The 22,746-nt window shown below is 47.3% G+C and overlaps 1 protein-coding gene across 1 annotated transcript in view; it reads left to right on the plus strand.

Moving 5' to 3' along the window:
• Nucleotides 1-22,497, plus strand: part of LOC147737009 (uncharacterized) — an 82,594-nt gene extending 60,097 nt beyond the window's left edge. The window contains exon 6 of the mRNA XM_086957123.1: nt 20,917-22,497. Coding sequence (XP_086813249.1) covers nt 20,917-22,127 — 1,211 coding nt within the window. The 3' untranslated portion in view covers nt 22,128-22,497. The remainder of the gene's footprint in view (nt 1-20,916) is intronic.
• The last annotated feature ends 249 nt before the right edge of the window (nt 22,498-22,746 follow it).

Raw genomic sequence — 22,746 nt, forward strand, 5'->3', positions numbered from 1 at the left:
TTGGGGTTACCAAAGAATAGCACCTCCGTTTTGCTCGCGTTCATTTTAAGTTTGTTTGTGTTCATCCACTTGGCCACGTCTTGCAGACAGCCCCTGATTTTGCTAATGAAATGAATGAAAGGGGAATGTACTGCGTCGTTCAAAGTAGAGAGGGGAGTTAGGCAAGCCTGTGTTTTGGCTCCATTCCTGTTCACTCTATACAAACGATTTGGAGCAGGAATTGGTGTCAAATTCCAGGGACCCACCTTATGTCAACAAACGCCCGATAGTCTCCCTTATCTACGCGGACAATGCAGTACTAATGGCACACACACAGATAGGGCTACAAAAGGCACTCGCTGCTTATACCGGTTTTATGAATGAACTCGGATTAAAGGTGAACGCTAAGAAACCTTTTAATTTGTCCTGTGGGCGGGGAAAGCAAAAAAGTAGTAGTATCTATGTGGGTATTCTGTGGGTGAAACCAGAATAGATTCCCAAACACATTTACTTATTTGGGTGTTCTTTTTAACCGGACCTGCTTCTAGTCACAGGCAATTAGGAGTAGTAGCCTTCTTTTTATGAAATCGACAGCGGCTTTAGTAAACTTCTTTAAAAAACTTGGTAAAAGGCCCCCTGAAATTCTCTTAAAGATTTACAAGGGAAAATGTGTAAGCATAGCTACATACGGGGCAGGAATTTGGGGCTTTCAGGATTGTTCTCCTATCCAATATGTTGAAAACGCGTCTTTAAGATTCATTTTAGCATGTCCTGTTCTCCTGTTTTTAATAATATTGAACTGGGGGACCCATTTATCTTCAGTGTAATTACGATACAACCTGTGTTACTTTTGCACCGAATTTGGATGTCAGATTCCACAGATTTAAACAGAAACATTTTGTGAGACTCCATGAAATTGGAACATGCAACAAAAATTACCTGATCTTGGGTGCCCAGATTATTTTACTTTACCAGATTCCTTAAAGTCTATCTGTCGGAAAGAATTTAAAACAATCTGCATGTCTCACCTTGAGAACAACAGGCTAGTATTGGTAATGAGCAAACATATGACATTCAACCTTGTCTCTTACGCTTGACAGGGGGATATGACAGATCTGTTTTAACGCGTTTCAGGTTCAGAACATTTCACCGACTGACTAGCTATCCGAAAAGGAATAATTGGTCTAGAGAGTTATGCTTATGTCCCTGCGATGAACTTTCCCCACAATCATCTATCCACGTGATTTTGTTGTACAAATTTTACTTAAAGAAAAGATCTAGGTGGATTATACCACTGCTGAGAAAAGGGAATTGGAGGCAATGTCGACCTGCGTTTCTGTACTTGCAATTGTTGGAAAGTGATTACTGTATTGGTGTCATGGCTGGTGACTTAAAGAGTATACTAAGAGCTAGGAAAACTATTAATGCCCAAACCCCGTTTTAAATAGAGTAGTTTGTATTACATTAATTTATGCAGGGCCGCTTTAATAATGTATGTCTATCTTATCTTGATTATTTGATGCTTATCTTAATGCGTACTTTGCACTTTTTAATATGTAAATCAGTTTTATGTAGAATCTATGCAATGTTTTTAAATGTCTTTTTGAATTCTGACTGCTTTTGTGATTTTATATGTCTAAAATCGAATAAAGCTATGTTCGAGGCATGTGGGCTGCTGAATTCATATCTGTGCATAGTCCGCCACCTAGTGTTGGGTCCGGATGATTGCACATTGTTGTCCTGGAAGAGTCTTCGAAGTATCACGAGATAGGTGGCTCCTCCCCTGGACTACAGTGCGCATGGGCATCGCCTCCATCCCCAGATTGTTTTTTTCCGCCATTGGGTTCGGATGTGTTTCGGTTCCCTCTGTCGGAACCGATAGTTGTTCTACTTTTTACTTGAGACCAAAAGGTCTTTAGGCTGGGCGTCGGTATAGTTGCGTTCGGGGTTCTTACTGACTCTCAGCTCCTATCTCTTACTGCCCTTCCACGTGCTTTCGACGCGGACGGGCCTACACTACACCCTTTGCTATGGAGCGGACTCCATTCAAGAAGTGTCCGCTGTGTCATTCTAAATATTCGCACCTCGACGTGCACCCCGTGTGCAATACATGCTTGTCACCGGATCACCGTGAAGACACCTGCATGGCGTGTTCGAAATTTAGAAGTAAGAAGACTTTAAAGATTTGCCGGGCTAATCGGCTCCAGGCTCAATTGTCGGCTTCGGCACCCCCACCCGATGACATCTTCCAGGAATCGGTCGAGGGAGAGGACGACGTACAAGGGTCGGACCCTGGCCCCGCGTCCGAGAAGGAGACCTACGACGCGGATGAGGAGGCCTGCGACGAAGCCTCCGACGAGGTAGGGGACGACGATCTGGCTTGTGCCACGATGGGTGATAGCTCGGAGGAAGAGCATCCCCAACCAGACTCTGGGGTTACTCCCCATCATACGGCCCAGGTCGAGGGATCGCCTTCGGGCCTTACCCAAGATCTAACAATGAGTCCTACGTCCCCGCCTCCGGGCCCGGTCACGGACATTTCTAAAAAGAAACCGAAAGTGAAGCCAACTGGTCACGCACCCTCGGATGCGAAACCGAAACCGAAAGTGGCGTTGGTGAAGAAGGTTCAGGAGGCGTCAACTTCCACGAAACCCAAAATGGCCGACTTGAAGAGCCACGCCAAAATGGCCGACCAGAAGAGCCGCGCCAAAATGGCCGACCCGAAGCCCTCTGGGTCGGCGCCGAAGGTGAAGGCATCCGACGCGGCTGCGTCGGCATCGAAAGGGGTCGCGGACCCCAAGACGGCTTCGAAGAAGCGTCACGCCGACGGTGCGCCAGGCCATGGGGCGTCGGCACCGAAGAAGAGGCCTACCGGCGACCGGGCTCTCGAAGACGAAGAGTCGCTCGAGACGGTTCAGCCCTCGGCGTCCCTTACAAAGAAGGTGGGAGAATCCTTAAGGCGGATCCAACAGTCTACTGTGGTTCCCAGCCAGGACACTGTAGTGCCTAGGCCCACGCCTAAGCCTGCCAAGGAACAAACGCCCATTCGTTTTACCCTTCCTCCCAAGTCGGCGCCGAAGGCCTTCGCGCCTAAGCAGAGCGGACACTCTCAGGAATTATTGACGCCGAAGGCTGCCTTGGTGGTGTCGAAGCTTCGGCTCCAGCCGCTTGCGGTGGAGGAACGTCGTGAGGGGATCATCGACGCCAACACCGGAAAATTGTCGCTCCTCAAACGAAAGATTACGTCGGAGCCGGCCTTGGAACCTTTTAGGATTCCACTCAAGAACAAAAGGTACTCTGCGGACTCTTCGGCTCTGATGGAACCTCTGTCTCCACAAGCCCTGGAACACTCGCCGGCCCATTCCCCCGTGCCTGATGTGGACAAGGAAGAGGCCGAGTACAACTATCCTGCATACTCGGATCCGGAAGAGGAGCAGGTGCCCTGGACAGCAGGAGGCGACACAGACGACCCGCAGTCGGGTCAGGACACTCAACTTTTCGCCGCAAAGACGTCCCCGACAGAGGACTCGGCGGCATTCAATGCATTAGTAGAGAGAGCTGCAGCGAACCATGACGTCGAACTGCACTCAGACCCCGTGGATGCGGACTTCTTAGTCGACACCTTCTCGGTAGCCGAAAAACAAGTCAAAACACTACCGATGCTTAAAGGGGTGCTGAAGCATGCACAGGAGGTATTCAAGGAGCCCACCCGGGCGCGCATGGTCAATCCTCGCATCGACAGGAAGTATAAAGCGGCGCCCACGGATCCCACGTATATTAAGGGACACTTGCCATTGGACTCCCTGGTGGTTTCCAACGCTCGAAAGAGGGCGAATTCGCAGACTACTGGTGACGCTCCTCCCCCGGACAAAGAGTCCAAGATCTTTGAGGCATCAGGCAAACGCATTGCTGCACAGGCAGCGAACATCTGGAGGATCTCTAACACTCAAGCCCTGCTTGCACGTTATGATAGGGCCCATTATGACACATTAGAGGCCATCCTACAACACTTGCCTGACCAATATAAGGAGGCGGGGGAGATGCTCATTCAGGAGGGTAAACTCATTACAAATGCATCCATCAAATGTGCCCTAGATGTGGCAGACACTGCCTCCAGGGCTATCAATACAAGTGTGTTACTTAGACGTCATGCCTGGCTTCGAATTTCTGGGTTCAAACCCGACATACAAACCACAATATTGGGGCAAACAGTGAATCCTGACCATCTGTTCGGCCCTGAGGTGGATGCCTCCCTAGAAAAGATGAAAAAAGATACTGAAACTGCTAAATCTATGGGGGCTTTGCAAAGTCAGCAGTTTCGGGGTAGTTCCTTTCGCCGCTCCAATTCAAGAGGCACCTCGAGGGGACAGGCATCCCAATCCACACAATACTACAAGGGTAACACCCAGTCCTCGTATAACAACAACAAGGGCAGGGGTGGCTACAGAGGCAACAATATCAAAGGCAGGGGACGTGGAAACAATGCATCCAGGTCCACCACCACCAACAAGCAGTGACGTCTTGTCACTTCCCCCCGATCACACGACACCTGTCGGGGGGAGACTCCAGCAGTTCCTGCCGGCGTGGAGATCCATCACCACGGACAGGTGGGTGAGGTCTCTTATCCAGTACGGGTACTGTCTAGAACTTACGTCCATCCCACCGGACATACCTCCAAGAAGCCGTGCTATGTCCGACGAGCACTTGACCTTGTTGCAGCAAGAAGTTCTGGTCATGCTGCAAAAAGGGGCAATAGAGCTCGTTCCATTGCAAGAACGGGGAACGGGGGTTTACTCCCTGTATTTTCTGATCCCCAAAAAGGACGGATCACTCAGGCCGATCCTGGACCTCAGGCCCCTGAACTGGTACATCAACTCGGAGCACTTCCATATGCTCACATTGCAGCAGGTGCTTCCCCTGCTTCAACAGGGGGACTTCCTAGCAACGCTGGATCTGAAGGATGCCTATTTTCATATTCCACTGCATCCTTCCCACAGAAGGTATCTCAGATTCAAGATCTTAGACCAGCATTACCAGTTCAGAGTCCTGCCGTTCGGGGTCACCACGGCACCGAGAGTGTTTACAAAGTGCCTAGCGACTGTGGCGGCGCATCTCCGTCGCCAGCACGTCCATGTCTTTCCATACCTAGACGATTGGCTTATTCAGGCAAAGACGGAACAGCAGTGCGTAGACCACGTGTCACGCACCATTCACCTCCTGCACGATCTGGGATTCTCTCTGAACTACCCAAAGTCCCATCTCCAGCCCGCCCACGTGCGACAGTATCTGGGCGCGACAATCAACACTTTGGCAGCCACTGCGCAGCCGAATTCAGTGAGAATCGCCAGTATCCAGGCGCTGATCCAACGATTCAGACCCCAACACTCGCTTCCAGCGAGGGTGTTCATGCAGTTGATAGGCATGATGGCCTCCTGCATCTCCATTGTCCCGCACGCGAGACTACATATGCGTCCGCTTCAGTAGTGCCTTGCACGTCAGTGGACTCAGGCTCATGGGCAACTGACAGACCTAGTGTTGGTGAGCGGTCGGGCGTACAACTCTCTGCATTGGTGGAATCCACAAAACCTTTGCAAGGGCCGACCATTCCAAGAGCGTGTCCCACAGATCATCCTGACGACGGACGCCTCTCTCCAGGGATGGGGAGCGCATGTACTCCACTACACTGTGCAGGGACTGTGGACACTTCAGCAAAGGAAGATGCACATCAATGTGTTGGAACTGATGGCAATCTTCATGGCCTTAAAGGCGTTCAAAGTACATCTGTGCAACAAGGTCGTGTTGATCCGGACGGACAACATGACGGCCATGTACTACATCCAGAAACAGGGAGGCACACACTCTCCACAGCTGTCTCATCTGGCTCAGAGCATGTGGAAGTGGGCCATTCAGAGGAACATCTTCCTCATGGCAGAGCACCTCCCAGGCAAGGACAATCAGATGGCAGACCTGCTCAGCAGGCACAGCCATCAAATGCACGAGTGGGAGATACATCCATCAGTACTCCAGCCGTACTTCCAGATGTGGGGTCATCCAGAGATAGACCTGTTCGCCACAAAGGAGAACGCAAAATGCCAAAGCTTCGCCGCCAGGTTCCCACACCCCCAATCGCAGGGCAATGCGATGTGGATGAACTGGTCAGGCAGATTTGCGTACGCTTTTCCCCCAGCACCTCTGATACCGCTGGTGGCACGCAAGCTCAGGCAACACTCGATGACGCTCATCCTGGTTGCTCCAACGTGGGCTCGCCAACCATGGTACACCACGTTTCTGGAACTCTCCGGGGTACCGCATCAAAGGCTTCATCTCACCCCCAGCCTTCTGACGCAGAGCCATGGCGACATTCAGCACCCAGATCCGCAACAGCTCAACCTGGCGATCTGGCTCCTGAAGTCCTAGAGTTTGGCTACCTCAATCTTCCTCCCGATTGCATGGACATCATTCGGGAGGCAAGGAAGCCCACTACTAGAGCTTGTTATGCGGCTAAATGGAAGAGGTTTGTCGTCTACTGTGTGAACCACGACATTGACCCGCTAGATGCTTCCATTCAAAACATCATATGTTACCTTTTTCACCTGTATCGATGTAATCTAGCGTACTCTTCCATCCGCATTCACCTGTCTGCTATGGCAGCATACCTCCAGAATAGGCAGCACCTGTCACTCTTTAAGGTCCCTGCTATCAAGGCCTTTCTGGAAGGACTCAAAAGGGTCATTCCACCAAGGACTCCACCAGCTCCAGAATGGAACCTCAATGTGGTTCTTACAAGGCTGATGGGTCCTCCCTTTGAGCCACTGCACTCTTGTGAGCTCCAGTTTTTGACTTGGAAGGTTGCGTTCTTAGTAGCGATTACATCGCTACGGAGGGTAAGCGAGCTGCAGGCGCTCACCATCCAAGAACCTTTCTTCCAGGTACATGCTAACAGGGTGGTGCTCCGCACTAACACTAAGTTCTTACCCAAAGTAGTCTCACAGTTCCACATGAACCAAACAATTGAATTGCCGGTGTTTTTCCAAAACCCAGAGACGCTGGCGGAGCGTATGCTCCACACTCTTGATGTGAAAAGGGCCTTGATGTACTATGTGGACAGGACAAAAGATTTCCGCAAAACCAAACAACTCTTTGTTGCTTTTGCCACACAACACAAGGGAAATGCAATCTCCAAAGCGGGGATTGCTAGATGGATAGTAAAGTGCATTCAGATCTGTTATGCTAAAGCTAAGCACACTCTCACTATCCCACCAAGGGCCCACTCCACTAGGAAGTTGGGGGCCTCTATGGCCTTCCTAGGTAACATTCCCTTAGAAGACATCTGTAGAGCAGCCACATGGTCTACCACACATACCTTCACTAAGCACTACTGTGTAGACGTGCATTCCAAACAGCAGGCAGCTGTTGGTCAGGCTGTTCTAAAAACGCTTTTTCAAACTGCTGCAGCTGGCACGGGCGGCCGCCGTTAATGGAGGGACTGCTATGTATTCTATGCACAGATATGAATTCAGCAGCCCACATGCCTCGAACTGCAAATGCTACTTACCAGTATGCATCTGTTCTTGGCATGTAGGGCTGCTGACATTCATATCGCCCACCCTCCTCCCCGGCGCCTGTAGCAGCTGCAGTATTTATTCATATACACATATGCTCATAGCATGGTCATCACTCACTTTCTTCACTCCATCTCTGCCAATGGCTAAAAACAATCTGGGGATGGAGGCGATGCCCATGCGCACTGTAGTCCAGGGGAGGAGCCACCTATCTCGTGATACTTCGAAGACTCTTCCAGGACAACAATGTGCAATCATCCGGACCCAACACTAGGTGGCGGACTATGCACAGATATGAATGTCAGCAGCCCTACATGCCAAGAACAGATGCATACTGGTAAGTAGCATTTGCATTTTGATTTGATTTGAGTGCAATGTATAACGAACCACCTCCTGCTCAGATTTTGTCAATTCGGGGGTTATGTGCGAGTGAGAGTGAGGCGGGGCTTAGGTGTCTGGCAGTCTGGTGCAAGTGTATGCGGCTGTTCAAGTACGCTGAGCTAGTGATGTACAAGTCTTTGTATTTTATGTTATGTGAATTGGTAGAGCACAGCTAATCACCCATGAGGGTATCCAGGTGCTGAGTTGGGCAGGTCTTGGGAGAAGAGTCGATCATGTTTGTTTCGCCTGGAAAAGCTATGTCTTCAGGTTATGTGGAAAGTTCATGAGGGATCGGGAGGTTCTGAGATGTTTTGGTAGCTCGTTACATGTCTTGGCTGCGAGGTGTGAGCAGAAGAGACCTCCTCTTCTGGCCTTCCTGATGCGGGGGAGGTGTGTTCTTGTCTGAGACGCAGATCAAAGGTATCTGGTGGGTTGGTAAAGGTTGAGGCGGTGGTTAAAGTAAGCTGGACCAATGTTGAGTAGAGTTTTGTAAGCGTGTGTGAGTAGCTTGAGCTTACATCTTTCCTGGACTAGGAGCCAGTGGAGATTGTTGAGGTGTGGAGTGTTGTGGTTATTTTGCAGGATGTTCAGGACGATTTTGGCGGCTACGTTGTGGGTGGTTTGGAGTCAGTTTAGAACATGGCCTGGGATTCCAACATAGAGGGCATTTTCGTCATCAAGTCTACTTGTGATAAGAGCCTGGGTAACAGTTCATCTGGTGTTCAGTGGGATCCACTTCAACATCTTGCGTACCATTTGCAGGATGTGGAAGCATGATGAGGACACAGCATTGATCTGTCTGCTCATGGAGAGATTGGTGTCCAAAACGATGCTGAGGTACTCGGAATGGTGCGCAGGGGTGTGTGGGGGGCCAAGTTTGGAGGGGCACCAAGAGGCCTCCCAGGGGGAGAGGTTGTTGCTGAACATTTGAACTTCGGTTTTGTCTGTGTTGAGCAGCAGGCAGTTGTTTTTCACTCAAGCAGCATCATTGGTCATGCAGTTGGCAAAGTGTGCTTTGTCAGTTAGTAAGGAAAATGATCAGCTGTGTATCCTAGGTGTAAGATACTATGTTGATTCTGTAGGCTCTGACGATGTCCGTGAGGGACGTCATGTAGAAGTTGAAGAATGTTTGTAGGTAGCTTGCTCTGTGCACCCTATTCCTAATTTTTGTATAGTATATACAGAGTCCAGTGGAACCCCAAAGGTAGGCAAAAATAAAAGTAGATAGTACCTTACGCTCTATTTGTAGTAATGTGGGTGAGCAGTAAGGTTTTATCAGAGGGTAGTATTAAGCATTTGTTGTACACACTTGGTTATCAAATGATTGTCAGTCTCAAAGACTAAACTCAGACCAGTATTGTTTCTATAAAAAATATTCTATTAGTTATTTTCTTTTCTTGTGCCAAGCAACCCTGGCACAAGCAAGCAATAAATACTTTACAGTAGTAATGCAGATGTATCACAGATCGGTTTGCAATCGTACATGTACTTGGAATAGGCAAGTAAAAGCATTTTTTTTAATCTGTACATTTTAAGAGAATTTCTTAGGTTTTCCATCTCAACACTTAGAAACTTTTCACAGTAAAACAGGCAATGTTATCCTATGGAGAAAAATAGAGTTAATGGTTAGTAGGTAAGTACTTTGTTATGGGAGTTGGTAGTTGGTTAGACTCAGGGGTCCGCCAGGGTTGAGGATGCACTCAGAAATCACCCCAAGCAGCACCAGGGAGGCAGGGTGCAGAGTGCAGAGCCCCAATGTTATCCAGTGGGGGATAGGGGGCCTCCGGTTTGTGGCTGCTGGCGAGCACGCCATACGCATGTGGAAGCAAAGCTTCTGGACTTAAACTCAGGGCAAATGGGGGGTCACACCAGCACAAAAAGTACACCCTCAGTGGCACTGGGGCGGCCGGGTACCGAGTGCGGTTTCAGCGTTGGGCGTCCAGTAGCATTCAATGGGGAACATCTGGTTTGCAAAGGCACTGCAGGCTCGGGGACGAGGGTCTTCAGGGTGCGACCACCACTTCGAAAAGTAAGTTGGGATGCTGGGGTTTGACTGGAGACCGTTGTATGGGCCACCCACTGCCGTGGGGCGTCGGGAGCAAGGGTGTCTTTTCGGGTCAGATTTTCTTACCAGCTCCTGGTCGCGGTCTGGGGGACCCTCCGGATTTCGGCTGCAGGCATTGGCTGGAGGCTTGAGTCAGGTCATGGATCACTGGATTTCAGGTCAGGATCACTTGGGAGACCTCCTTGTGGTGTTAGGCCACTCAAACTCGGCACATGGGCTTCGGATGCAGACTTGCGGATCCTTCTGGCGCTGGAGTCTGTTTGGTAAACACTCCGGTGTTCCTCAGGAGACAGTCATTTGTATTGAAGGCAGGCATGTCCTCCACGTTTCTCGAGTTTGCTGGCTGCAGGACACACCGGGATTTCGCTGGAGCAGGTTCGAGGTTGGGACAGGCCGGTAGGGCTGGGGCCAAGTCAGTGGGCATCCTCCTCTTGTTAGTTTCAGCACTGCTGTTCGGTCCTTCTTCTTTTCTTCTTGTGGTTTCTTGTCTGAGGTGGCAAGGTTCGAAGGTGCCCCTAAATACAAAATTTAGGGGTCTTACAGGTAAGTAAAAGTTTGGGACCAATGGGTCCCTTCCTTTGGGTGGGTACACCCCCTATTATGCCACCCTCCAGTGGGAGGGTGGCATATGCCTCACACTGGTTGTCTGGGTCCCCCCATCCTCAAGATGGTGGGGACTATGAGTTGTGCTTTACCTCGCCTCCCCCACCTGAGGGGTGGGGTTTTCTTGCCAGTTCTCCCGCCCAATGTGGGGGTCAGAACTGGTGGGGACCAGTTACTGAAAGCAATGTGAGGTCCAGGACCTGTTATGTTATCTGAGGGGTGAATCGATCGTGCTCTATAGGTAATGGACTTCATAGGAAATTTACCACTGTGCTTGACTTGGTAAATCACTTGGGGCCAGATGTACAACCTGTTTGTGCATGTACAAACGGGTTTGCGAACCCGTTTGCGCATGCATGAACATATTGGGCCTTGTACGTGGCCTATTTAGCGAGTCGCAATTTGTTTGCGACTCGCTAAATAGGTTTTGCGACTCACTATTTGGAAGAGGCGTTCCCTTTCAAATGGCCAGTCTCAAAACAATGTACTAATGTTTTGCGAGTACAATTGCGGACCAAAACACTCTCAATTACCACCTACTTCAAGTAGGTGGTAATGCATTTGCGCATTGGACTTTAAGGAAAACGGGATGCATTAAAAAAAAAAGCTGCTTTATTAAAAAGCAGTCCCAGTCATGGTGGTCTTCTGAGCCCAGCAGGCCACCATTCCTGGGAGGGCTGGCATTCACAATGGGCTCGCAAAGTACCAGAGGCTCATTAATATTAATGAGCCTCGCATTTTACAACCCCATTGGGAATCTCAAAACAGTGCATTTCATTTAGCGCCTCGCTTCTGGCGACGCGCAATGTGTCGCAAATTGCGAGGTGCTAAATGAAAAGATCGTACATCTGGCCCAAATACTTGCAGCAGTATGCCATGTTTTGTGAAAACAATGCAAAAATACTTTTTCCCTGCGTCAACAAACGTGCTGCCTACTAATCCCTCTTGAGTAAAAGGTCTGCTGTTTTGTGACATCCGAAATATTGTGCTGTCTTTGTATGCATGTCAAGCATGCATGTTTGCGTAGTCCTTGTGGAGCACAGATATGGTAGTTGGACTTTGTGTGCTTGTTTCAGAGTAGTGAAGGCAGGGGGATACATTTTGGATGTTTCTGGTTTATCATGGTACAAGATGACTGGTGAGGATAGATTCACCAGACTGGGGACGTGTATTGACTGCATTAATGTAGTAGGATGGTGGAGACCCAGACATTGAAGAGAGGAGAATGGGAACAGTTTAGAAATTTCACGAGGGTCTTATTCGCAAGGTGTCTGCTGATGATTTTTCCACAAGTACTGCCATTTGGTAGAAGGTGAATGTGGGGAATAGGACTGCAGTATTTGTTATTCAAAGTGAGGAAGTTTCTTTGGACAGGTCTGCCCATTGATTACTGCTTCAGGAAGGATGATGCCCCATATGCAGATAACTCGCACTTCAATGTGCCCTGCTTGGTAACACCTCTGTTTGTATCCGCTGTGAGAGACATCACTTTGCACAAAGGCTGTGTATGAAAGTAGCCTGGAAAAGACATTTGAAAAACAAGCACCCCTACTTGTTCTGAAGATTTAGACAGTGGATCCACCTCACTTTGTTTCAGTCCCAAGTTCTTCTTGACACAGGAAGGGATTGCTCTGTAGAGTACTTCAAGAACTGCTGTGCAACTAAGGACCCAAGCCATAATTGCATCATCAGTGGCTCTCCAGAAGCGTCCCTCACTCGAAGAGGGAGGCACCTGGCAGGCAACACTAATCCAGAGGTACCCCCATGGATTGAGAACCATAGTCACACGGAGATCTGATATACTGAGTTGTACCTGAGCACTGATCTAGCGCCTCCCTGCAACTTGGCACACACGGTCAGATGCTGCGAATGCCTATTTATCTTCTGTAGCCATGGGCAAGGTCACATTGAAGATGGACCAGGAGATAGGGGTACCATTCCTGGAAGGCACTACTGAACCCCGAACGACATTGGCACTCCAGCTCAGCAGCCTAACTCCATTGTGTGCCCCAACTTTCCAGGACATACTCCAGGCCATAACAGCCTCCTGAGAGGTACTAGAAACTAAAAAAGACATTCTTGGAGCAGACCTGAGCTTTTTAATGGACATTCCTCCCCGCCTAGCGGAGCGTGTTACTACGGCGGAAAGAGACCCAGTTGATCTGCCCCCTGTCCTGGCATCGTGTACTAGAGGTTAGCCACAATGGAGGCTAAGGTTTGCATGCTCAAACTTCGGTCTGAAGACGCCGTAAACCGGTCAGGCTGAAACAATATAAGGGTGGAGAGCCTGTCCGAGAGAATCAAAGAGACCAACATAATGGGGTACTTGGAGAAATGGGTCAGAGAGGCAGTGGCGCCGGAGGACTTCTCCTTGTTTTTCATTCTAGTGAAGGAAGTGGCCCGATTAGGGTCACACGGGTCACTCACGACCACCTCTCAGCCTTCCATACCAAATGTAGAGTCGGTCAGACAGTAGACAATGCAAACCAATTTATGTTTATTCGGATACACTCGAGCGGACCCCAGTCGCTAGGAGTGCTGCATAGGGACTGCCACCGGCAAGCATGGTAATACATTATGTATAATTCAGAACCAATGAAAACAAGCCCAAACTGGTAATTTTCAGATGGCGGCATCTACAAAAGGAAGGTACAGAAGTTGGAGTTTCCATCCTGCACCGGGCACACACTATCTCTGTGCCAAGGTCGTTCTGCCCGCACCCACTGCTGGACTAGTGGGAGCAGGCCTCTACCTAGAGGGAAAGGTATAAGCTAATAAGAACAGTGTATTCATTAGTACAGCAAGGCCAAACTAAGGAGACCTGCAGCTTATCACAGCAGCTTTTCGCAGAGAGAGACCGATATTAATTTTGATTGTGAATCAATATGGCGGCCGAACATAAAATGGTGCTGTGAATGCTAACTTAACATAGAATATCATACGTAACCAACAATATTATTCTAACACTAGAACTAGCCCACAGAGTGCTGGCCAGGCTGCTAATCCCTTTGTGGCCCAGTTGCTGTACTATGAAGATCGAGACCACAGTCTGGCTCAGGCTCTCTCAATAGAAACCTTTCAGTCGAGAACAACTCAGTAAAAATCTTCTCGAATTTCTCACTTTGGGTACAGAGACAAAGATCTACGTTCCTGGAAGCCAGAGCAAACTTAGACAAATGTGAATTCCCTACACAATGCTTTTACCGGCCAAGTTGAGAGTGGTAACAGCGGATGGAATCAAGACCCCACAGGAGATTTGGGGTTGGATTGACCAGCAACCTCCACCGGGGCCAGGCCTGGACCCCCGGCACAAGGTCTCACGTAGGGCCAGATCAAGATGCAGAACCAAGACTCCCAACTCTGCCTCCCCATCTTAGGCTGAAGTGTAACAAGTGAGACAGAAAGTAGTGGCAACAGTAGCATCGCTGAGGGTCAGCGGGACGGGACCCCCCATCACCAGATAAGGATGGGGATGCACAAGACTCGGACTCCGACCAAAGCTCCAGTGTCTCTGGGGGTTCCAGTCTGGAACTGCCTAAAATGACCCCAGGAACGTTGACTGAAATCCTCTGATGCAGTGGACATGTTGGTAACGTTTAAGGGGACTTGTTTTGAGTAACAATGACTGACTATGACTGGCAGCAAGTCAACTACATTTGTCTCCCCTGGGTCAGGGAGCTATACGTATATGCACGGCACTGGGTGGGAAGACCCGGTCGTACAGCAGCTTTTTGGCTTTACCCCCCAATAGTGAGACATGTGGGTACTCCCATGTGCCAGGGCTCCCGGATTTCACCTGAGTACTGGTGTGGGTGAGGCTCTCTTCGTCAGCAGACACTCAGGAGTTCCAAGTAATATTTAAGTAATATTTAATATTTAAGTAAAATTTAAGTGTTGGTACCAATGCTTGCAAAAAACACATTGAAAGATCCTGTATTCCACGGATCCTGCCTATCACTCTTCTAGCGGTACTGCCACACAGGGGACAATGGAGGGGGGTACTTGAGGAATAGGCCGCAGATGGGGCAACAATGGTGGGAAAAGTATTCAGAATGGCAAAACTGCTCCTATTTGGAGAATTCTGCTCGGATATTGATCTCCCGTAGGGTGACTTTTTGCTTCATAGGGCGGTGTAGGAAGCTGGCTCTCTATATACTATTCCAAAGTAAGGTATAGTGTGCACAGAGTCCTGGGAGTCCCCAGAGGTATAGCAGGGGCTAAATTAGGTAAGTACTAACAGCTCTCTTTGTGGTAGTGTGAATGAGCATTAGGTTTATCCAGAAGGTGTGTTTGTATTCACTCACTCAAGGATTGAATACACAGACTCAGAGACAGAATCCAGACCAATTGGGTAAGTATAAAAAAGGTATACTTGTAGTTTATTTCTAGAACCAAGCAGGACTTGGTACAGATAGGTAAAATACACTTTCAATTGTAAACCTTTACACAGAAATTAAATTTGGAATGGATTTGCAATTGTTACAGGTGCGTATAGTTTCAAAAAGCAGTTTAAATTACACAATAATTAATTGTAGGATACTTTTTGATTGCTTTCTGATTGCATCGACTACATGGGGTGGTATACTTAGATAATACACCATAGGATCTCACAAGTCAAGGTAAGTAAGATTTTCTTGGTTTTAGTTGGTTACTTTTTCCTGCATACAAAACAGCTGTTTAACACTTAGAACAGTTTAGGCCCAAAAATACATAACATTGGTTCCTATAGGTGAAAAATGGTTATCGGTTTCACAGGTAAGTAAACGTCTTCCGATTGGGTGTTTTGGGGTTTAGGGCCAAGGTTCCACAAGGTCTAGGTCGGCACTCAAGTTACACCCCCTGCTCCACTGGGGCGGCCGTGTGCAGAGTGCAGGGGCCCAATGTTAACCAATTGGGCTAATGGGAATTGGAATTGGAATTGGAATTGGAAGGCTCTTATATAGCGCATGGCTACTCAGAAGCATCCCAGCGCTTGAAGATAGATAGAAGGTGATGCAGAGATTAGAAGATGGAGAAGACTGGTTTATGGCCTAGGAAACAATGCTGTTTTTAGTTGTTTTCGGAACACCAGCAAGCTGGGTTCTAAACGAATTGATAGCGGTAGGGCGTTCCACAGTTTTGCCGCAATGGGGCCTTTGGTTGGAGGCTGCTTACGAGCAGACCACTCGGTGTAAGAGCAAAGCTCCTGGAGTTAAGGTCCGCACTGAATTGGCCAACAATCAGCATAGGATCTACACCACCAGCAGCACAGAGCTGGCTGGGTGCAGTGTGCCAAAAAGATGTCGGGACCCTGTGATATCCAATGGGGACATTTGGTTCAGCAAAGATGCTGCAGGCTCAGGCAGGGAGACTTCCTGAAGGTGACCGCTGGCTGGAGAGATACGTTGGATTCTTGGGGGATGCCTGGGCACCGTCTATTGGGCCACCCAAAGCTGTGGGGCATCGGGTGTAGGGGTGTCTTTTGGTGTTGGTTATTCTTACCATCTCCAGTCACGGTCAGGGGCCCCTTCAGGTTAAGGCTGCAGGTGTTGTCTTGAAGCTTGAGGGACGTTGGGGATCACCAGTCCCCAGGTCAGGATCGCTGGGGAGACATCCTTGTGGTGTTGGGCCAATCAAACTTGTGCCGTGGGCTTTGGGTGCAGAGTGGTGCAGAATCACAGAGCCGCCTGGGTCCGGATTCTGTGGGTCAGTTTTTGCTTGAGCAAGTCTGGTGCTTACTGGAGTCAGAGTCTGTAAGATGGCTGCAGGGCAGGCCCTCTGGGGGCACTGCTGGCTGCTGGACATGCCGTTTTATTTGCTGTAGGCAGATCGGAGGCGGACAGGCCAGTAGGGATGGTGCCAAAGCAATAGCAGTCCTCTTCTTCATGGGACAGCAAGCTCTTTGGCCCTTCTACTTTCTTCCTCGAATCTGAGGAGGCAAGGTAGAGGGTCGCCCCTAAATACTGAATTTAGAGGTGTTAAACGGGGTGTGCAGGTCAGGACCATTTGTAGTGTAGTTCCTATATTTCCAATAGGCTCTGCGCATTGGAATACTATATCCTATAGATTTGACGTAGGACTTAGGTCAGTAGGTCTCTATCGAATATACTAAACTTAATTGTGATTGCCAGATAGCTCATAGGTCACTAGAAACGTTCTCGAATTCACAAGAAGGGATTAGTTTCTGACAACCGCATAAACATGACAACTTTGTTTCCCTAGGACTGAAAATTATCGTGCATGCTTCGTTTCTACAGAGTTTGCAGAGAAATAGTGAGAGGGACATTTTCAATAAAAGGATTTATTGAACAGTGTTATACAAGAGATATGAACTGCTACAATCGTTAGACGGAATGCAAAGTATAATACGTACAGTGAGAATAGTATTATGAATGGAATAGCATGGTATGGTTTCTAAGCCATAAAAATACATACATAAATAACACAGGCTAAAATACTCAACTGGTGCTTCTAAAATACGCCTACCCCAATGTACCTAACCTAGGTCTAGTACCAGGAAAGAAGAGTTTGTTTAGCATAGGTTTTAGTTCTGCCAAAGGTTTCTCTAGGTTCTAATCAGCTCCATACCTTTAGAATGTAGGAGGCTTGGTATCTCTGTCTCTTGACTCGATTTCCCAACACCCTGCAAGGGCAGTCAGAAACACTGGAGCTGGATTTCTCAGCAGAGGAGGGCAGGTTCCCTATCAGTGCGTCAACTGGAGAGTCGGCTTCCTTCGGCACTTGCTGTAACGAGCTGCGTCGGGTAAGTAGGTTGTCGATCTGCTCCAAACCACTGTGCTTTGCCATAGCAAGTGAAGGTATATTTATACCTTGAAGTTGTTTAGGAATGCCATGTTTGACGTAAAGTCGGCAAATGATTGTCATGAATGAACCCCTAAAGACTAGATGTTCATTGTAAAACTAACTGAGTTCTTGGAGAAATCAATAGCCAGGCATGGGGAAGTCCCTGACGGCTTAAGCTGTTTTTTCAAGAAATCGTTGTGACGTTTGGTGAACGGATGGAAGTAGCCATGCCTGTGGAGTGGGTGCACCCCCTATATGCCACACTCCAGTGGGAGGAGGGCATGAGCTGCTTCCTGGTTGGTTGGGTCCCCTCATCTTTAAGATGGAGGGGACTGAGATGTGTGCTTCACCTCTTCTCCCCCATCTGAATGGTGGGGTTGGCAAAGCTGGGCACACCTCTCTTCCTAGCTTGGTTTTCTCGCATATTCTTCCATCCAAGGTGGGTGGCAGAACCAGTGGGTGCCAGTTGCTGGGGGTAGCAAAAGGCAGGGACAGCTCACAAAGGCGGCAGGTCGTTGAAGCTTACCCTTCATAGACCCAGCCCATCCTCGGGGAGGAGGCATGACGCCTCTGCCCGCGATGGGCGTTGTTTCTGGACCCAGGGAGTGGAGGCTCTCTACCCAGGGGTCCAGAAACCTGTCTGGTTGAGGAAAATGGCGGGCAGCCATTCAGAAACCACACCAGGCCTGGTTGTTTTTAAGTAGGTATCTCTAAAATGCCCCCCCTGAGTACATTTTTACCACAGTCGGCTTACCTGTGATCAGAAGTGTGTAAATTGTGAGTACAGAAGTACAGCTGTGGGAAAAAACACAGGACCTGGGAACCTGATTGGCAGGGACTCAGGGCACACCAAATCACAAGTGCATCATGGGTCACGGATAAAGTGGGGGGTAACCATGCAAAAAGGGGCACTTTCCTACAGGCGGTTACAATGGCGTTCCGCAAGCACTGGAACACTGGTACCTCTGAGCAACAGATAAACCAGAGCTGCCAATGCATGGTTCTTTCTGAGGGCACTTTTAAGGCAGCCACATGTCAGTAAAGGGTGACATGTGGCAAGGGCACCGGCTATTTGAGCAAGGACGGTTGAGCTGGGAGGAGGACTTAGGCATCCCCATACCTGAAAGAGACTGGGACCTAAGGTTTCCAGAAATGCCTGAGTCAAATATATAAACTTTTACTTCCTTCAAAGAACATACCTCACTCCGGAGCGCATCAGCAGATACTTCAATGTGGCCGGCATAACATGCCAGAGATGCGCAGAGACGGGAGTTGACCTTTTGCATATTCTCGGGTCTTGCCCCTCACTTCATACCTTTTGGGAGGAGATAACAAGAGCGATTGTGGGCATTATTGAAAAGGTTCCTTGCTCACCTAGCCAATGTCTTCTAGGCTGGCTCCCACACAGTTCCAAAACCAAGGTCACGAGTAAATTCCCAGACCTAGCTTTTATTCTGGAATTGATTAGTGGTATAGAATGTTTACAATCTTAAAGCGACTTCTGGGACGGAGGGATGCGGTAAAGTTGATTTCATTGGGATGTTGACTGTGCACTTTGGAAGACACCTGATGAACCAATGTAATCTGCATATTATCAGTTAAGAAATTTTTGTTTGCACAACGTAAGTGATATAAAACCCAACAACATATGTTAGAAAAAATTACAATCATTGGTCTGCAACCAGCCACGAGGGCCACAGCTATTGAAGATTGGAGCAGCCGCACAGACATGCCCAGTGAGTCCACTCCTTGGATTCTGACTAAAAAAGTGCTGCCACTGTAGCTATTGCAGAGAAAGAACCAATGCCCTAAGGGTGGGAGCGCATCCCAAACACCCCTTGCAGCCTGAAGTGCAATGCAACCACTTATTTTTATTTATTTATTTATTTATTTATAAAGTTTTATATAGCGCGAACAAGATCCCGAAGGATATCAGAGAGCTTTACAATACTTTGGTGGAGAAGACAAAATTAAATATACAAAGCAATTGTGAGGAGAAAGAAAAAAAAACACAATGATAAACAGTAAACAATGGAACACATAAAAGGTACAGTATTAAGTCGACAATATGGACCGTGACTGTTAGTTGTGCTTGGAGCTGGGAGCCAAGAGACAGCCACCTTATGAGTATCAAAGCCCCTTATGGTAGGAATTTGCTCATTAAGAATCTCTTGGCTTCCAGTTTTTACCCGACGGCCCCAATGAAAAAAATGACAAGAGAGACCCAGATGACCCTGACAGTCTCGGCCCAGACCCCGAGGAGAGGACTTCTTTTTTTTTTTTTTGTTGTGTTCAGCCAACCTGGTCCACATCACCAAATTATGTGAAATAAAAAGCCAAAGTCAAATATACCAGTCTTCCCATTTTTGTGTTCCCTCATACCCACACGGCCACAGACTCCAAGCGATTTGGCTGAATCTATGATGATCAGAGTGCAATTGAGAGTCGTGAGGTGAGGTAACCAGAGATCGATCTTGGGGGTGTGATTCTCCGTTCACCAATTTTGGGTCGACGTGAGGATAGAATTTAGTGAGATGATGTTGTCCGGGGATGAGATTTTCAGATAGAGTTGTGTGTCTTTTGCATACATGTGGTAGAGAATATTCATAGAGTTAAGTATGTTAGTAAGAGGTTCCAAAAAAAAGTTGAAGAGGATAGGAGAAAGGGCGGATCCTTGGGGGACCCCCATGAGTACTGTGGAGGGCTGAGAGAGAGAGTGATTTAACAGGGGTTGAACAAGACATTGAACTGAATTGCTCTACTAGTGAGTGGGATTGCTTTGAGTTGCATGCACCAGTACCTAATCATTGCCTACTCCAAATTGGGTTAAGAACTTTAAAGACAGAAACTTGACCATACCAGGAAGAGGAGGGGTGGTAGAAAGAAAGCGGGTGTAGTGCTTCACTGCTAGATGCAACTACTTTCAACACTGTATTATGCTCTCATTGTTTGTGTAGTAGTTAGTTTTGCTGTGGGATTTAGGTAATGTATTTTTCTGTAAAAGACAACCACTGAGTTGGGCATTTCTTTATTGTGTCTGATGGTTTGCTATTGAGGTCTAGGCTCTTGTCACATTCTCTCTCTCCCTCTCTCTCCTGCGACTGCTCATCCTTGTTGCACTAGAGTCAATTGTGAAAAGTGTTGTTCTTGGCTCTATTTGTGGAGTCAAGTTCACCAGTGACTAACAACCTCAAACTCCGTGATTGGGGCCCCTGAACAATCTGACAGACTGTCTTATTTTGGCTGTATTGCCAAGCATTTGCAAGTCACAAGATTGCACAATATCAGCCAATTCCCTCATTCATTGTGTGTCCGAAAATCCTGTTATTGTCCTAATGGCAGGACTAATGGATAGCACTTGATATTGGGGACTGTCCAACATGTGTCTGTCAATGGAAAGTTTGAAACAGTAATGTTAGTTAGACCACAACATCTTCCTTTAACAGCGACTGTGCAGCTTTGACATTTAGCATCACAGCTGTTTTTATATTTTATTAAACAAATTCTCATTTTTAAATTTGCCTTTTTTGTTTTATTCTGCAGCACAGCAATTGGAGACAAGAAAAATGAATGAGAAAGAGTCCTATACTTGCTCTGAATGCAAGGTGAACTTTACTCACCAGTCCACCTTAAAAAAACATCATCAAATCCACAAAAAGCAAAGATTGTTTCCGTGTACTGAGTGCGAGAAGAGTTTTTTCAAAAAGGCAGATCTTGTAGGGCATCGTAGAATCCACGAAGGTGTGAGACCTTTCCAATGCAATGAGTGTGGTAAAAGATTTACTCATCGGGCAACTCTTTGTCATCACCGAAAAATACACTCAACTGTGAGGCCTTTTACCTGTACCGAGTGTGAGAAGAAATTTATTAGTAAGGAAATTCTTGAGGTACATCAGAGAATCCACACAGGGCTAAGACCTTTCCCCTGCACTGAGTGTGGAAAGAGCTTTACTACAAAGTCATATCTACGAGAGCATGAAAGAAGACACACCGGAGTGAGGCCTTTTCAATGCTCAGAGTGTGACAAGAGCTTTGCTCGTAAGTCACGTCTTCTAAATCACCAAAGAACACACACAGGTGCGAGGCCTTTTCAATGCACTGAGTGTGGCAAAGCTTTTTCTCAAAAGTCAAATCTTCATCAGCACCAAAAATTACACACAGGAATGAGACCTTTTCCATGCACCCAGTGTGAGAAGGGATTTATTAGTAAGGCAAGTCTTCTTGAGCACCAACGAATACACACAGGTTTGAAGTCCTTTCACTGCACCAAGTGTGACAAACGTTTTACACAAAAATCTAATTTCCTACGTCATCAAATAATACACACAGGGCTGAGACCATATCACTGTAATGTTTGTGAAAAAAGCTTTACCCATAAGTCAACTCTTCTTTCTCATGAACGAATACACTTAGGAGTAAAGCTACATCAGTGCACAGAGTGTGTGAAAAGCTTTACTCGAAAGTCAACTCTTGTAGTTCACTTAAGGGTACACACAGGAGTTAAGCCCTTTCACTGTACTGAATGTGAAAAGACCTTTACTCAAAAGATAAATCTTATAGAGCATCAAAGAATACACACAGGAGCAAGGCCATTTCACTGCAATGAGTGTGGGAAAACATTTGCTCGAAGGTTGGGTCTTCTTGAGCACAAAAGGATACATGAAGGCGTGAAACCATTTCATTGTACAAAGTGTGAGAAAAACTTTACTCGAAGGTCAGATCTTACAAATCACCTTAAAATACATACAGGATAAATAATTTTTTTAATCTGAAATCGATAACCCAGTTTCAATCTCAAGGGTATCTTCAGAATTTTACATTGAAGGCTGATGTTCAAACATCTCTCAGATATAACGTACAGATAATTATTTTTAAAGAAAATATTATATACATGTACTCATGTAAGGAATGGACATTTATTCTGTTACCACATATTTATGTATTTTTTTTTGTTTTTGGAATTATTTAAGATAAAAGATGCCCCTTCATCGGATTTTTTCCATTGCCTTATAAAGTGGCCCCTGCTTTCTTGAAAACCTGAAACGATGATAAAGTTATCACTACAGTATGATTGCCTGCCACTTGTTGTTTTTATTTATATAAATAAATTAACTTTTAAATGTTGATTCAATTGATTTGTTTTCAGTGGGTCTTGAAGTCGAACATGAGATTAAAATCAATACAGAAGATCTGCTGCATTCATGTGAATAATGCAGGGTAGAGTCCAGTCTTTTGCTCATTGTTATCCTGCGCTTCAGGGTGGTGAATCTCCATATGTATTGCAATACCTTGATCACTGATACTTCCCACCACCATCGCTCAATTACATTGTGATGGATTTCACAATATGCCCACTGAAACATGGATTCACAG

This window comes from Lissotriton vulgaris, chromosome 1_1, assembly GCF_964263255.1.
Source record: "Lissotriton vulgaris chromosome 1_1, aLisVul1.2, whole genome shotgun sequence".
Classification (NCBI taxonomy): Eukaryota; Metazoa; Chordata; class Amphibia; order Caudata; family Salamandridae; genus Lissotriton; species Lissotriton vulgaris.